Source organism: Hermetia illucens, chromosome 4 (assembly GCF_905115235.1).
Source record: "Hermetia illucens chromosome 4, iHerIll2.2.curated.20191125, whole genome shotgun sequence".
Taxonomy (NCBI): domain Eukaryota; kingdom Metazoa; phylum Arthropoda; class Insecta; order Diptera; family Stratiomyidae; genus Hermetia; species Hermetia illucens.
In genome coordinates this window covers 136,812,219-136,830,878 of record NC_051852.1, presented here as the reverse complement: position 1 = coordinate 136,830,878, position 18,660 = coordinate 136,812,219, and the positions used below count along the sequence as shown (strand labels likewise).

Genomic DNA, 18,660 nt, shown 5'->3' with positions numbered 1-18,660 from the left:
AATCTTGTAAATAAGTAGCCGCGGACAAGCAGAACGTTTCCCTTTGTGTTCGTCCTCCCTTACCGATTCTTCCCGTTCAGGGGGAGTAAACCTCCTTAACAAATCCGTAATCCGGGGTGAAGGGATCGACGCGCCTATCGGATAAATTGCAGTGACGTTACACTGTATTTCAGCGGCTCCCCTCCAAATACCTTCCCTACCTTTGGAGGTAACCATGGGGCATTGCAACATTGGGGCTCTGTTGCAGGGTTGACTGCTTCCCCAATACTCGTGGGAATAAAAATTGGGGAAAACAATTTAAATTCTCTTAATGGGACCCCAGGGACACGAAGACAGTACCCAACACGGTTAAGGGTCGTTCAACAACATCAGAGCGGCTCTTCGCCCTTGGATGTTTTGGCGGTTGTGCCGTCAACCACCAGGGACGGGAGACCTAGGCGTCGTATGATTTGGACGAACCAACTCAACGAATTTATCGTCCGCGCCTATTACCGTGTCACGGATTTGGAACGGAATCCATCAGGGTACAGACATCGACTACATGACGCGTTCATAACCCGATTTCCGGAGCTAAGTCATGTTCCGGAACAGAACGTCGTCAACCAGTACCGGGTGATAGTGAATAACAACCGAGTTGCCTTACCAACTAGGCAACAAATCTTTCAAGAGGTTTCACTTGAGCTCGGGCTGGAGTCATCAAATTACCGGACTAGTCAAAGGAGTGACACAAGTACTCCACCTGTAAGGCACTCCATGAATCCAGTAGTCAGGAGAAGCTTAGTAACTGGGGATGTCGACCCAATTTATAATGAGGCTTTGACCGCATTCCAGGTCGCATTCACAGAGTATGCTGAGATTCTCCCAGACGCTAGGCCAAAGATCCCAAAACTGAAGTTTACTTCGGCAACTACTAACATCATTGCTGCCGTTGACAGAATTTTGGGTGTCTCTTGCCCTTCAAAATGTCGACCAATTACTTGTCTTCCTACCATCTACAAGGTCTTCACTTCAGTTCTGTGCGCGAACATCTCAAAACATCTTGATGTTCATAAATTGATAGCTGAGGAGCAAAAGGGATGCGCAAAAGGCTCCCGAGGCTGCAAAGAACAGCTTATAATCGATACGGTAGCTGTAAAGCAGGCTGTCCATCAAAAACGAAACATCTCGACAGCCTACATCGATTATAAATCAGCCTTTGACTCCATATCACATTCGTGGTTACTACAAGTGTTACGCTTGTATAAAATCAACCCGAATGTCGTTCTTCTACTGAGAACAGTAATGAAGAATTGGAGCACGAAGCTATCGGTATCCTCGCAAACATCAGGAGAGATACCAATCAGGCGTGGCATTTCCCAAGGCGACTCTCTAAGCCCACTGTGGTTTTGTTTGGCTTTGAATCCGCTATCCCATCTTTTGCATGAAAGCAAATACGGGTTCCAAGTCAAGCATGGCATATTGTCGAAATGTACATTAAGCCATTTAATGTACATTGACGACATCAAATTGTATGCCAAAGACGAGAACCAACTTCGCTCCTTGCTGGACATCACCATCCAGTTCAGCATGCAGTTGGGTTTGGAGAAATGTCGCATAAAAACAATTGTTCGGGGAAAACACACCGACAACGAAGGATACAGCCAAAATAACATCCGAATTGAGGGCATGGATTCGGACGACGTCTACAAATACCTCGGCATATTGCAAGCAACAACACCTGCTGTAGCAATAATCAAATCTAAGTTGCTGGGGGAATTTGAACGGCGTCTGGATCGTGTCCTTAAAACTGAGCTGAAATAAAAAAAGGGAAATAAGAAAAGTCACAAATGTTCAGTAGAAAAAGTCTGCGTACAGCCACATAATTAGGTGATTCCCCGAAATATAAATCCTTGCCATTTGGAGTAAATTGATTGTGAGTTATTGGTTTATGGCTGTGTTTGAAGTGTGAAAAATAAGGACGTTTTTTCGTTATTTTGTGTGTATAATTGTTATTATGGAATTGAAGCGAAAAGAGATTTGTGTAAGTGAAAGAAAAGTTATAATAAAATTATGGGAAGAAGGAAAAAGTTTCCGCGAAATAGCCAGGATAGTAGGAAGGCGACATTCATCTGTTCAAAGGGTAGTTAACAACTTTAAATCGACGGGAATAATAACATCGAAGCCACGATCTGGTCGCCCATCGAAGTTGTCGATTAGGGAAAGGCGAAGTATTATAGGTTCGGTGAAAAAGAATCCACGAATAACTGCACCACAAATCGCGAAAGATATTGAACTTAAGTTCAACAAAAAAATTTGTGCTGATACTGCACGGAAAATACTCAAGAAAGCTGGTTACCATGGGCGAGTTGCACGTAAGAAACCATTTATTTCATTAACTAATAGGCGAAAACGAATAAAATTTGCGAATAAGTACGTAAACCAATCAAATAAATTCTGGGAAAATGTGCTTTTTTCAGATGAAAGTAAATACTGCATTTTTGGAATAAAAGGAAGAAAAATAGTATGGAGAAAAGCATGTACAGCATTGAATAAAGAAAATTTGATGCCAACGGTAAAGCATGGTGGTGGCGGAATAATTATTTGGGGGTGTATGGCAAGTGGTGGCGTAGGAAATCTGCAATTTATAGAGTCTACCATGGACAAATATGACTACCTAAATATTTTAAAAGTGCTGAAAATTTACGCCTGGGTGACGCATTTTATTTTATGCATGACAACGACCCTAAGCATACGGCTGAGGTTAATAAGCTGTGGCTATTATATAATGTTCAACAGTTACATACACCCCCACAATCGCCAGATTTAAATCCCATAGAACATCTGTGGGATTTATTAGAACGCAGAATTCGCCAATACGATATAACTTCAAAGGATATGCTGAAAAATGTATTACAAGAAGAATGGAATAAAATAAGTGTTGAAGAAACATCTAAACTTGTATCTTCTATGCCGAAAAGATTAAAAGAGGTCATAAAAAGAAAAGGGTATCCTACAAGCTACTGATTTGCTTTTCATATTTACTCAAATATAATTTTTTTTAAATATTTGTTTACTGTACGCAGACTTTTTCTACTGAATTATTGCGATTCTTTTAATTTTTGGCTTTATAACCTGGTTTTTGTAAGACTTATAACTTAGTGAATTAAATACACTAAAACTACGGAACTATTTGTAATGTTTGGATAATAAATTCGCCACAAAAATTAGCTTAATTTTTTTGTTTTACTAAGGAAAAGTATCATACTACTGAGTGTACGCACAGTTTTTCTGCCTAGTGTATATATAATATAGCATGGTCCTACCAAGTTTGGTGGAAATCGCATGTCAATATCGCTTCAAGGTGGATATTTTCACATAATATATGCATATATTACGTTTTAAGTACTAATGGGACAAATGCACGCTCAAAAGTCCTTATAAAAGAAATACACGAAACCTTTCATAGCTGAAGCGTCCAGCTTTCGGTTTCCCGACTTGTTTTTAAATAGATAAGATAGTCCGAGGGTAACTGCCTGGCAGAGAGTGCTAGTATTACGTAAAATCCGGTATCGATAGAGACTACAAAAACTTAGAAATAGTGATACTCTGATCATAGTTATGGTATATTTATAAACTACAGTATTTTCGATCAGCCCTATAACCGGCAGAAATTTTAGGATTCTCTATAGAAACCCTGGACTATCCCGTTTCTGTTTGTCTGGCCATTCCATCGAGAAGACTCAAGTTATACTGAAATGATCTGGACTGGAACTAGATGTTGCATAAGGTCAAGTTTTTCAAATGATAACATCCTGCAGTCCATTATCTTACCAAAGGATATTAATCGTTCACTGCTGATGAAATCATTTCAGGAGTTCAATATCAGTTTCTCGAATGATCAACGAACATCTCGGTCTAAAAAATATATTTTGAATAGGCACTGAGGCTATTGACTTATAATCAAAACAAACTTGATTTCAAATTAACGAGAGACCCATAAATCGATGGCGATAGAAAGAAAAGCGTATCAAGCCGCAACATGTGATGAGATACGGCTCCGCCTTTACCACCCAAACAAAAAAATAAGAATAGGGAACAGAAACGAGAAACAATTTTCTTTTTGACCAGGGAAGAGTTTGTGCTTCGATCTTCTGTCTGATCAACACACAGTAAGTGTAACCTACAAACGGTGGGATATTGTTGTGAGAAAATTGGTATCTATCGTCACGATAACTCCCTTCAAGGGTGGCTTTGATCGAAGATTTACTAAAACAAATATATCGGGAATTCCCCGAACACTCCGTATACAGTCCAAATTTGTTTGCCTGCTCAGTTTTGTTTTTTCCCGGGACAAAAAACATGGGAACCACGATGTAGGCGATGAGTATGAGCAATTATTTGATGACTCAATTTCTAAGTTTATCCGAGAGGAGATTTGCAAGTTTCCAAAACGCATAGGAATATTTAGGGCGTAGGAGAAAGATACAAAGTTAAATATTCTCCATGACTATTAAATTTATATAAAACAAAATCCGTTTGATATCTGATTTCTACTCGCATTAGTAAAATTGGCTCTTATATTTTTATAAACATCACAAATTAACATGTTTTATAATTGATGGCTGCATAACGAGTACAATGAACCTAACGTGTATATATTCGTTAAAATAGACCGCAAGTCCACAATCATCGTGATGGAATAGCTTGTAGACGAATTGCGTCTGGACTATCGCTGAAGTACGTCTTTAGTTTCAATGGAATGTCATCAACCAAAAAATAATATTTATATTGATACCGCGATAATCGGCCATAAAGTTTCTTTCAAAGATTGAAACGCAATATTTATTGATTTCACTTCAGAGTTACTATTCAATAACTTCCACTTGCCGCCCAACACAAGCAAAACCGCAACCATAATATATTCCTAATCAGTGCAACGGGCTATGTTCCAGCGCTACTCCTACAATATCATGAAATTATCTCACTTTATAGCTTTGTAAGCAAGATCCGCGTGACTTTCCTCCGATTATGAATTACGTCCCAAAGGGAAAAAACGAAAAAGCCACATAGCAAAGGCCGTCAACAAGGCGTACGCGGAAATTTCAAAGCACGGGATCATTGGGAGTCTGGACAATGGTAGGGACATGTGGAGCTGAGTTATCACTTTTGCTTCCCATTGATACCGACGCAAAGCATGTGACACATTTCGCATTGCAAAACAAAGAAAGAGCAATTGTTACTAACGTTTCTAGTGTGATGATAAATATGCCTGAATGGAAATTGGAGCAAAGTGTGAAAGCGTATGAGGGGCGAGGAAAGTATATTGAACAAAACAAATTTAGTGTTTTGTATTGATAAGGAAATATCTGATTAAAAAATCTAATTTGTTAGCTAATCAAGCTTGCCTGCTTTTGGAGATGCTGAAGTCAGTTACTTTGAAGAACGACATAAAATTATCCTCTTGGTCAGTGAGTCAATTTTATCCCATAAAGATTACAAAATTGTTTATCAAAGTCGCCTGATATACGCCCACTTTTTTGTCCACTCTAGCTTGAGGTTAGCCAACAGAGAACGATGACTCAAAAAATTATTCACTTATTATCGGCAATTTCTTATCGTTTCGGGATATAACATTTATCAGTCGTACAATAGCCAATAAATATAGTTATTGATATTTGACGATAGCTTAAAGCACATCAACTTACCTTGAATGCATTCCACTCTTCCTTGATTACTTCGAAAATTGAGACTGCATTAGCAACAGCCAATAAACTTAGTACAATCACTGCAGCCTTCATGTTTTACCTGGAAAACGAAAGGAAGACAAATTTGATTAGTTAACATGTTTGCAGTGAATGAACGAATGAAAAATAATTTCAATACGAAAAAGAAGGGAACCACGGCTTCTATAAAAGCTCTGAATCATAGAAGAACCGAAAATTGTCATTTAACCTCTACCTTAGCATGCCTGGGGCAGCACATAATAAGTGTTTTGTAAGGATGATGCAGATAAAATTCAGGGGATGTTTTCCTCTGAACGAAAACAAAATAATTTTAAGGGTACGAAACTAATAATGTGCTGAAACGGTGATATATTGTTTGGCGTCACGAAATTTCAACACTATTATGTTCTTAACAATGTCACCGTAATATATTTTTACTTCCAATATTGTTCAATTCGTTAACATTACATTTCGTTCCCTCCGGTCGGCGGAGATGGCTCGACTCTTCTTCTATGCTCTGTTCCAAAACTTCCATGTCAGTCCGTTAGCTGTTTCTGCGGTCATTGAATGCAGCGGTGGAGGCGAATTCATGTTGGCGCTTAGGTTCGCGCCCCCGATATGCCTAAACAGGATAGGTCTTGAATATGAAAGGCTCAGGATAGACCTAAACCTATAACAACGAACCTAAGGAAGAAGGGAGCAGCGGAGCCCAAAATAGAGGATTGCTCCCAAGAAATCAAAATCGGAACCTAAGAAGGAAGGAAACATGTGAAAGTAGAAGCCACGGCCAGTGTGGTGAAGGCATTCGTCTCACTCCACTCTCCACCGACCCCCAGTGCTTTCCCTTCAGCTCTTTTTCCAGTCAGGGAAACAAAAAAAATCACATGGAGTTAAGTCCGAGCTGTAAGGAGACTGGCGCCCCATGGAGCTCTTGTTCTGGGTCAGAAAGTTAGTAACGATGAAGGTCCTGTGATTGGAGGCACTGTCATGGTGGAGCTTGAAAACGTCTTTGATATCAGGCCTGACGCGTGCGACCCGTCGTTTCAGTTTCTTGAGCAGCTTCAGATAAAAGGCTGCGCTGGCAGTTTGTCCTTGCGGTACAAACTCAGAATAGACGATTCCTCTGACGTCGAAGAAGACAATCAGCATTGTTTTGATGTGACACTTGCTCATGCGCGCTTTTTTTTTGGTTTGGGAGAAGATTGTGTGTGTGCCACTTGGAGCTCTGGCTTTTGTATTTTAGATCCCCCGCTTAGAGTGGAGTTACAAAAAAAACTCTGGATCCTTTATAATCAATCGTACTTTTTTTTTCTCCGACAACACCTTCGGAACAAGCTTTACACAAACCTTTCGCATTTGCAAATCCTCCGTCACTATCCTATGTACCGCGAATGTTGACAAGTTCACGATGATATACCAGGGACACATGGTGACAGTATACCTTCACAAAGCCGTAACGATGGAGGCGGAGAAGGTTCTGCGTTTCTTAACTGCTCAGAGTAAGGATTTTACACATGATTGAAGTCTTCAGAGACAAGGTAAACTCCTCACAATTGGGGTAGACGACTGACTTCTGGAGGTAATTGAATAACGTAACTCACTTACGTATCAGGATCTCCGAAGGAATCGCAGAGATCATAGAGGCTTAAAGCGCAGAATCCAACAGGGAAATCGACTCGTTTCCCACTGAGGAGAAGCTGGACGAGCAAGACTTGGATCTTCTAGGGCTTAAGGCAGATAGAAATATGCAAGGGAGTGCTTTTGGAGCCAGTTTTTAATACTAAGATAACCCAGGTAAACCTCCAACATTCTAATGATGCATCTGTAGTAGTTGCAAGGGCACGGATAACATTCGAAAAGTGCAGCCTCAAGAACGCTGTGCCTACCGGGGGCAAATTCGTAGTCCTTAAAGGGGAAGCATGCAGGTAATTTGGGACTTTCCTTGTGAAAAGCAAGAACTCGCATCCCACCGGAATTAGCGATTAGCCTCGTATGTCGGATATAATCCGAAAGGTAACTCTGAAGTAAAAATAATAGTAACGAATCCCAGGAGAATAGAATGGGATTCGTATGGAAGGTGAGCGGTGATATCAGGAGCGAACTGGAAACAGTGGTGGAAAGCCTAAAATAAGTAAACAGATAGCTTTTTCTTTTTCAGGAGACTCCTTTTCTTTAGCCGATGAAAATTATTGGACGGGCACCCCCAAAAATCCGACGCCATCACCTTATCTACAGATGAAACATTGTTCGCCCTCTTTGGAAATGATTGTCCCTCTTAAGTTCATTGTTTTGATTGATCGGATGTGAAGCGGTGCACGCATGTTTCATCCATTATTATTAAACGGCGTGAAAATTCTGTTTTGTTCCTGAGAAACCTAGCTAAACTTTCAGTTGTTGCTCATCCAGTACGGCTTTATTGGTTTTCTTCGAAATTTCTGAAGTCATAACCTGATTTGGTCGACCAAAGCGGTCCTCATCTTCGTAGCTCGTACGGTCGAAGGCCGAAGGAGCAGGCATCCAAAGTATAATCCAGTTCAGCTTTTATATCGATTGCGCTGGGAGTTTTCAAATAAAAGTATTGGATGACATAACTATGGTCATTTCTCTCCATTTTTACAAATTTACTAAAAAACCAACACTAAACAACGGATCGACCAGATTTTGCAACATCGAACTGGTCTCCTTTTAACAGGAGAAGGCAGGTTACACGGCAGTGTTGCTAACATGTCGAAACCCCATTCCACACGGCCGCGAGAGCCCCATTCTACTTACTTTTTGGACATGACCCGATATTTGTTCTTGTATTGAAGCATCCAAGCCTGTGGGTTCGTAGTGAAGCTTTTATTTTTACTTTTTGTTTTACATTTCCCCCGGGATTGCCGTATTTATTGGGTTGTGACGCTCATCTTTTTAAACGCATCAGACCAAAGTCAGGTGCTTTTTAAGGTTTTGTTTCAAACAAAACCTTATTAAAATCGATTGAATGTCTGCCTGTCTGTCACACTGGATTTACTTGAAAACGGCTAAACCAATTGTCACGAAATTTGGTGAGATGTGATCTGTGAATCCCTTTACATGTAACAATTAAGACCATTTTTTGCTGAGTTTGAGGGAGAGCTCATACAGGCGAGATAAACAAGCGCGTGTTGTCGGTGTTCTGTTGAAGTTGCGATACAAAGGGCCATTAGGGCCAACGATAGCAGTAAGATTCCCTAACCCAATCACAAGTTCGACTTTAGGAAATCTCTGGTAGATTTTATTGAGCTGCTTTTTGAAATCTATTTTCTTTTTCTTCCGCCTTTGTCCCATTCACAAGTGGGGTCGGCTCGTCGTGATCGGCTTTGCCATTTGGCTCTATCGAATGCCTGATCTGGGTGCAATCTTGAGGCCTTCAAATCCCCATCTAGCGTATCAAGCCACCGTTGATTAGGTCTGCCTTTGGTCGTTTACCATCGACTTCGATGTTCAGACCAACCTTGGCAAGTGAATTCTCGTTGGCACGAATTGCGTGACCATACCATCGAAGACACCTCTTTCACAACTTTTCCACGATCGGTGCAACCCTATAACGATTGCGGATATCCTCATTTCGGATGTGATTTAAACGTGTGACGCCACTAGTCCAACGTAGCATCTTCGTCTCCATTACTGCAAGACGCCGTTCATTGTCTTTTATAGTCGGCCAACACAACCATAGAGAGCGACTGGACGGACGACATTACGGTAAATTTTAGATTTGAGACTTTCGTTGATACGTCGATCACAATGAACACCAGTTGTGGAACGCCACTTCATCCAGGTTGCGTTAATGCGTGAAGCAATTTCATAACGCAGTTTTCCATTGGCTGATAGCGTTGACCCGAGGTATTTAAATCGCTCAGTTCTGGGCAGATCACTGCCGCTGACAGTGATTGCGTCTCTTTCATGGGGATCGGTCGTCAAAAATTCAGCTTTGTTTAAATTTAATCTGAGACCGTGTTGCATGAGGCGATCATTCCATTTTTGAACAAGTTGGTCAAGATCATTTTTGCTATCAGATGCTAGGAAAACATCATCTGCATAAAGCAGTGTGTAGGGCGCTGGACGTTGGATATCCCGTGTGACGGTGTCCATAACAAGAACAAAGAGGAGTGGTGAGAGGGCGCTTCCTTGATGAACACCAACAGACGCCATACTTCGAACTTTACTTTTCGGATCGTGGTAGAGCAATTGAACCCAGCGCACGAGTTCTTCTGGCACGAAGTGTCGTCGTAAAGCATACCAGATGAGTTCGTGTGGTACACGGTCAAACGCTTTCTCTAGATCTAGAAAGGCAATGTGAAGAGGGCGATGCCTCTCACGGTGTTTCTCCATGAGTAACCGCGCAGCGTGTATTGCGTCAGTAGTTCCGCAGTTCTTGACAAATTCGGCTTGATTCACGGTTATTTCAACGATTTCCCGAATACGGTTATCAAGAATGCGTTCAAAAATCTTCATGGTATGGGAAAGTAACCGCATCGGACGCTAATTTGAACATTCTGCTGGACTACCTTTTTTTTTCCATATTGGAACAGTGGTACTTTCTTGCCAATCAGATGGTGTTCTTCCTTCCAGAATAACCCGGTTAAAGAATTCACTGAGCCACAGTGTTGCGTCCCAGCTCTTCGCTTTCCAGAGCTCAGATGCGATGTCGTTGCTTTCCCCGACTTCATTTGTTTTATTGCCTCCTTGACTTCAGTTGCGCTGACTGGTGGAACTATTCCAAATGTCGGCAATGATTGTGGAAGTGGAGGATGAGCAAATTCTTCAGTTGAAATCTCCTCCAAGTATTCTCGCCATCTATCCGTTGCGGCTCGACGGTTGGTAAGCAAAGTACCGTTCTTGTCATTAACACAACAGAAGTGTTCGATATCCTGTGTGCGTTCATCACGGCTTTTAGCAAGTCGATAAAGATCTCTCTCGCCATCCCGAGTGTCCAGTTTATCGTAAAGATTTTTGAAATGGTTCGCTCGGGTGACTGCGACCGCTTTCTTTGCTTCCCGGTTGGCATTCTTATAAATTTGCCAATTAGTAGCCGTTTTATCGTCGAGAAATTTGTGGTAGAGGCGTTTCTTTTCACAGACCTTCATTTCAACATCATCATTCCAAAGCCAAGTATCTCGGTTGATGTATCGCTTACCCGGCTTGGTGACCCCTAGGCCGCTTTGTGGATCGTGACTTTCATTTGGTTCCATAATTCTTCCACATTCGTAATGGTCGGCAATCGTATGAGTGAGATCGTTTCTTCTTTTTGAAATCTATCTATACTACACTAACTAAGGGAATTCGTGCTCGTGCGTAATAATACATTTTGGAAGTGAATTTGAGTGAATGTCTTGCGGATATTCCCATTGGGTTCGGTTTTATGTTGATGTAATGAAGTGCAACAACACCATAGTATTGTGGAAATAGATGATGGCAGAAGGTTTCTTACTTTTATCATGCCCACAATGCCTAATCGGTAGATAAATTGTAGGCGGTTCAACAAGTACTTTTAAGATATTCCAAAAATTTTCACCCTGACCTAATACTTGGAAGTTAAAATGAAGAGAGGAAAAAAGATGAGAATCAATAACTAAAGTTAGGAATCAACAATGACAAATACCAATTTTATATACTTAATATCCACTTCTAATATATTGTCCGCTATTATCATGACATGGATTGGTATATTATTGAGAGATAGCAAATCGATCTATGTGTACATTTCTTTTCCACGGACAGTCAGTGAAGCTATTAAAAGAGATATGCGCTTGTAGTTAAAAAAAATATTAAACAGCTAAGCTACATAAAAATTTAAACCAATCCCTCGACAGGCAACTTCTCACAACACAAGAAGTTATACATTTCCGAAGAAAGAAACGTATTGCGAAAAAATGCAAATAAGAATTTTACAAAGAAGTAACGCTTAACTGTTATCATATCTTATCAAGCTTTTTCCCGTCCGATTAGATATGGATGTCCTAAGTAAGCTTACGGGCAAAGTGTTTATATTCCTTATCTTTGGTTTCTTTGTCTGGCACGCTGTTTCACAGTTGAGTGAAAAAACTATCTTATAATTCCTTCTGCGAGCTGACATCTTGAGTGCATTATTGTATATAAATAAGCATATTGTCAATCACTTGCGAAGATTTATTGGGTCTTCAAAAATGCATTTGAGAAGCCCGTCCAGTCGCATGTGCATTTTTTCTGAGTTATTGCAATAAAGTCTAAGCCAGATGATAATACGCGTGTCTTACGTAGATTTTAATTATTGCTTACTTTCTTCGCAAGTAAATCTCGACTCAATAACTCCGCAAAACAAAGTTTGTCAATCGGTGTCTTCACGCAAGTCATATGATTGATAGAAGTAGAAAGGTTATCAACGTGTCGCATTCTGAAATAGGTCACAACGCTAACAACCTTCTTACGAAAGCAGTCGTCAACTAATTTGTAGATGATAAAGCCTTGTTTGGCGTTTTATTCATATTTGTGGTTAACCGTATGATTTAATAATATAAAATAAGCAGGACTCATGCAAATATTTGTGAAATCCTCCAAGTAATAGTCATCAGCGAAAATTTCCTATTAAAGACAAGTTCACGTATGACTACAGTTTGAATTTGGGCGTAATCTGGTAATTTCTTTGTTCTGTTTTTGTTAATAACGAGCGAATACTTTTATTTATTATTCACTCACAAATATATGCGCATACACGCTAAAATAATCAGTTTCCAAATGGGAAAATAGCCGCCCCTATAATAGCCAATGTGCTGCTGATTATTTTGATAATTACGCTTCAGTCGAAATGTCTACTTGATTTCAACTGTTCGATTTGATGGCGTGTAAATCAAATATAATAATCGATGAGGGAACATTATTGTCAATTCGGAAGTAAGATGTGGAAATATTAAAATGTTCATACAGATCTCTGAATATTGGGCCCTACTGAGAGGGAATAATTGGCCTATTGTTCAAAACGAGAAGCGTGAACTTTTGTTTTATGGTGAAGGAGAAGTATCAAATCATTTGCATAAATCATTATTTATCTAAAATTATTATATTGAACTAAATATTTCCCATGTTATTCAACAAAGCCAGAGAAGGGACGGGAAAGGGGGCGGATGGAACAAAGACTTTACCAACTAATGTTAAATATATACAAGGTCTGATCAAAAAGTTCCAGGATTTTCTCTATAACTCCTCTAATTTATCCCCTTCAAAACATTCTCCTTGGGAGCGAATACACTTCTCCCACCGGTGTTTCCACTGTTCCAATCATCTGGAAAACTGTTTCATGGATGTTGTTCAGTCGTTTTTTTCTTGATCTCCTGTAACGTCTGAAACCATTGTTCTTTCATTGGGTACTTGAGTTTTGGTAACAGCCAGAAGTCGCACGGAGCCACGTCAGGAGAATAGGGTGGATGTGGAAGGGTAGTCATCGAGTTTTTGGCATCCAAGACCCGTCACATGTAAAGATGGTTCTCAAGTAGTTTCCATTAGCATTGGCTATTTCCAAGAGTTCCAAACCTCCAGGTGCTTTTTGATCATCTGTCTTCAGTCGTGGAATAAACTTGGCTGCAATCCTTCTCCTTTTCAATTTTTGGGTCAAAATCTCCTGACATAGCCCAAGTGAGATGTCGCAATCCTCTGCCATCTCTCGAATCGTCAAACAATGGAACACACAATGGCATTTACTTTGGCCACAAGAAAATCGTCAATTGAGGTTGAAGGCCTGAATGAGGGTCATCTTCCGTTCCGTCCTGAATGAGGGTCATCTTCCGTTTATGTTCAGCCTTCCTTGGACCGTTTAAACCAGTCGTGTGGCACCCTTAACTTCATCACCAAAGGCTTGCTGCAGCATTTGAAAAGTTTCCGTGATTGATTTGTCCAATTTAACGCAAACACGTTGCTGCTCACATTCCTTGATGTCACAAATTCCTTCAAGTTCGTAAGATGGACAGATATGTTAGGCACATTAAAAAACTCTTTCCGCGTGCCAAGCTATCTATTGCGGAAATAAATCAAGGGATTATCTGAAAGACCGCTACTTGCTCTATGAGACGCTAGAGGGCCAGAGGAGGATCGAGATCACATCGGGAGTAGCACAAGGGTCCATCCTAGAGCCCGACTTCTCCTAGAGGAGTATGGAGATCACGTCGCGAGTAACACCAAACCTCTAGAACGCTTCTTACCATAGTTTGCTAAGACTCGACATGCCAGAAGCGTCGCGCCTGGTCAGTTATGCAGACAATGTTGCTGCACTCGTTGTATTGTTGAATAGGCACAGGGATGGATGACTGCTCATGGTTTCAGCCTTGCGCTGGATAAAAACCGGAGTAATCATCTTGACCAGAAAAAGAATCCCGACCCTGCGTCTTATATCGATCGGCGAGTTGACTATAGAGTCAAAACCAGCGGTTAAATACTTTGGTTGAATGCTCCACTCGAAGAAGAGCTTCGAGCAAATCAAAGCAGCAGCGGGCAGGGCTGCAGCTAGAGTCTCGCCCTTGAGTCGGCTAATGACGAAGTTTAGGGAGCCCTATATCTATTAGGAGATGTCTTCTTATGGAAACAACGCAGTCCGTTCTGGTCTATGGCGCGGATGTATGGGTTGATGCCTTTGACAAGGAAGTGATGGACTGCGCGGCTCATCGACAATTTAGACCCAAAGCTGAACCGAACCTATGCTGAGATTGATTACTTTTTTAATAATAACCATAATCATTGGCGCTACAATCCATATTGGATTAGGGCCTTGAAGTGTGTTAGAGCACTTGATTGAAGATCGTAACGGTACACTACAGTAAATTCTTCCAGACTCTCATCACGATTGTCTCCGAGATTAAACAACTTAACTTACCTACCAAGAAGAGAGCATTTAACCAGATCCAAGTAGCTGAAATAGACCTATAATATTGCTTCCTTACCCAACTTCTAAGTAGGTATGGAGTTTTCCTGTTTTACCTGCACAGGATTGGGAAGGTGCGATCTCCTGATTGTGTGGTGTTCTGCAATGAAGTGCCGGACGACGCTGAATACACCTTTTCTTTTGTGTCTTTCGTCAGCAGCTTTATGTAGGCACAGGGGAGCTCTCTCCAGACAACATTATCAGAAAGATGCTAAGGAGCACTGGCAACTGGAGTCGTGTTGCGTATTATTTTCGGGCTCTTCTTATTGCGAAAATTGAGCTCGACCGGCGGAGGGATCGAATGACAACGGGTTCCCTGGATTAACAACTCTTTTCGTCCCCTCCTCAACCTTTGGTGAAAAGAATTAGCTGACTTGAAGATAACTAAAGCCGAGGAGCGGGAGTGTTAGTCTGAAGTAATGTGTAAAACGATTCCAGGCTATTTCCCTGACAGGGAGGTTTAGTTGTTAGTCCGATGACGTGTTGTGGTGGGAGTCCAACATTCTGTGCTTAAACGCTTTTTCTATTGATTCTATCATTCTATCTCGTACGTAATCTCGTACAAGATGATTCAGGCTTAAATCTAATTACTAAAACCCTTTTTATGAGGAATGAAGGATGTTTACTGAAAAGAACAGGAATGGAGGAAACCCTTCCGAATAATTACACACAAAATAATAAAAGTTCTGCTACACCTTTGCCTAATAGAAATTAGCAACATTGGTTCCGTTTCCAGCCTGCAAGTATCTGATCCTGGTATTATTATCGCCGCTCCGCACCAGGGCTTATATCCACGCGTCTCGCGGGGATTAGGACCGGTGTGCCCCCCGTATGGGGGCTCGCACTGGAACAGGCGGAAGGAAGGGAAGCCAGAGACGTGAACGGAGCTGACTTGATGCCAGTTCGAGTGATCGAATCTATGCAACCCGGACACCGCAAACCAATTAAGGTGCTAAGTGGAGAACAGACGAATGCTCTGCGGGATGAAATGAGATCTTTCGTGGATGAGAACATGGGAATTGCGGTACTTCCAAGTACGGCTTTTCTCAGAGAAATCAATCACGAGGGGATCGAGTCTCTGGCGGTACGGTGTGGGGAAAACCCCGTCATACGCGGACTGCCGCATACGCTTCTAACTGTTTTCCATAAGACAATAGACTAAGTTTATGTCGAAAAACATAAAGATTGGTCAAATCAACCTGCAGCATGCCAAAGCTCCCTCCTACCTGTTGGCAGCGAGAATGACAAAGCTGCAGGATTTCCCCTATATCTTTCTGGTGCAAGAACCGTGGGTTCGATTCAACAGAATCTGTGGTATTGGATCAGTAAAGGGGGCTAGGATCTTCTACGACGAAAGATCTATAAGACCGAGAGCTTGCGTCCTGATGTCAAGACGGTTAGAGGCAACTATGCTGAGACAATATTGTTCCCAGGACTTAGCTACGGTCATCATACAATACCAAATAAATGGCGAGAGGAAAAACATCATAGTTGCCTCCGCTTATTTACCCTATGATTCTTCGTATCCTCCACCGACGCAAGAACTTAGGGATCTGGTGGCTTATGCAGAATCCAGTGGTCTCGAACTCTTAATAGGTTGCGATGCGAATGCTCAACATATTTGTTGGGGCAGTAGCAAATGCAATCCAAGAGGGGAGAAGCTATTTGATTTCATCACTTCAGCTGGTCTTATGACTGCAAACGTAGGGTGCGCGAAGCGAAGTAATTGACCTAACAATCTGTACCCCAAAATTGTTAGAGTTGATTACACACTGGCGAGTGCTAGACGAGGTCTCACTGTCAGATCACCAATATCTAGAATTCAATCTGACTATTGCGGGCGAACAGTCTGCAGTACAAAGACGGAACCCTAGGAAAACGGATTGGGCAAAATTCAATGATCTTCTTGGCAATAAAGTACAGTTCCCTAGGCGACTAAGGACTCCTTTGGTGCTGGAAGATGAAGTGAAAACTCTGAACTGCACACTTTTAGAGTGCTATGAAAAGGCCTGTCGTATTTCCCGAGGCCAAAGCGGTAAAACGGTTCCTTGGTGGAACCGAGAACTGCAAAAACTCAGGAAATCAACCAGGCGACTTCTAAATCGTGCTTGCAAAAGTAACAAGAACGAAGACTGGTTAAATTTCAGGAACTCACAATGTGAATATAAGATGCTCGTGAGGTGCTCGAAACGAGACTCCTTTAGAGCGTACTGTGAGGAACTGGAAGGCGAAAGGGAGACTTCAAGGCTGTGCAGAGTCCTCAAAAAGGATGAGTCGGCCAAGTTGGATTCTCTTAGAAAACCCGACGGTACTTTCACGAGCTCCAGACTGGACTCAGTACAGACCCTCCTGGAAGTACACCACCCGGGAGAACGGGTGAGGGAAGTGGTAGGGGGAGAGTTCACGATTCTTGCAACCCCTTCAACACGCAAGTGTTGCAAGGGGAACTGGAACACTGCGAAAGCGGTTGTTACCCATGAAAAGGTGAGAGCTGCCATACTGTCCTTTGAACATTTCAAAGCACCTGGCATGGATGGCATCTATCCGGCAATGCTAAAGGAGGGTATGGAGCATTTAGAGCGACCTCTAAGAAATATTTTTCGAGGATGTCTTGCTCTGGGCTACGTGCCTTCTTCTTGGCAACAGGTTAAGGTAGTTTTCATACCGAACCCTGGGAAAGATGACTATTCTAATCCAAAGAACTTCAGACAAATCAGCTTGACTTCATTCTTGCTGAAAGGTTTGGAGAGACTGGTGGAGCGTCACATTCGTGGAAACGCACTTAGGTCACACCCACTTAGTGAAAACCAACATGCTTACCAACGTGGAAAGTGCTGTGAGTCTGCTCTTCATTCTTTGGTCACAAAGATAGAGGATGCAACTTTGAATGGTGAGTACGCGATGGGGGTGTTCGTGGACATTGAAGGGGATTTTGACTGTGCGCATTTTCAAAAACTTTGTGATGCCGCCAGAGCGCATGGTGTTGATGATGCTTTAATTAAGTGGATCCATGCTATGCAAAATTTGCCAATACACGCTCAAGCTTATGCTGATGACGTGGTTGTACTTGCTGTTGATCAGGATCTTGGAACGGTGTGTAGGAATATACAGCATGCCGTTGATTTGATAGACAACTGGTGCCTTTTAGACATGGTTTGTTAGTTAATCCAAATAAAACCACAATGGTTTTATTCACAAAAAGGAGAAAACTGGATGGACTTTTGTCTCCCTGAGATGAGGGGTACTACCCTTCAACTCTCCGAAGAAGTAAAATATCTGGGGGTCACTCTAGATAAAAAACTTCTTTGGAACAAATATGTAGAGATAAAGATGAAACGAGCTCTCACAGCTTATGGGCTGTGCAAACGGACCTTTGCCTCGACATGGGGACTCAGGCCTCAGGTGGTAATGTGGATATACGTTGCCATCATTAGGCCGATGTTCGTATATGCATCCGTAGTGTGGTGGGTTAAGGTGAGACAAAAAGGTTTTCACCGTAAACTAGCCGCACTACAAAGAACTGTTTGTCTGGGTATCACTGGTGCCATGAATACGACATCCGGCGCAGCTCTGAATGCACTATTCAATTTGCAGCCACTGGATATATTTATTCAAAGCACTGCAATGAGAGCAGCTCATAGGCTAATTCGATTAGATCTATGAGAAAACAACGGATGTGGGGGGCACAGAGCATTGGAAGAGTTACTGGGAGGACTAAATCCAGTTCTTACAATGCCTTCCGATTCTCGTGTCCCCATACATCTGTTTGGTAGAAGATATGTAGTTACCCTGAAGCGTAGAGAGGACTGGGAAGACCCAGAGGAATGCGTGGCGGGATATACGGAAGTCTTCTACACCGATGGCTCAAAAACAGAAGAGGGTTCTGGAGCCGGAGTTTACCTCTCGAATAAAAACGAGAAGTGGGCTTTTCCTTTGGGACAATATGCAACGGTTTTTTAAGCCGAAGTTTATGCGATCCTAAGGGTGACAAACTAGCTGATTGACGAGCGGTTGAAGGGCAGGCGCATCGCAATCTACAGTGACAGTCAA

General features: G+C 41.8%; 1 protein-coding gene across 1 annotated transcript in view; it reads right to left on the bottom strand.

Annotated features, from left to right (window-relative positions):
- The window catches only part of LOC119653862 (cathepsin L), a 29,044-nt gene that overhangs the window by 5,401 nt on the left and 4,983 nt on the right, over nt 1–18,660 (bottom strand). The window contains exon 2 of the mRNA XM_038058919.1: nt 5,685–5,784. Within this exon, the coding sequence (XP_037914847.1) occupies nt 5,685–5,777 (93 nt within the window). The 5' untranslated portion in view covers nt 5,778–5,784. The remainder of the gene's footprint in view (nt 1–5,684; nt 5,785–18,660) is intronic.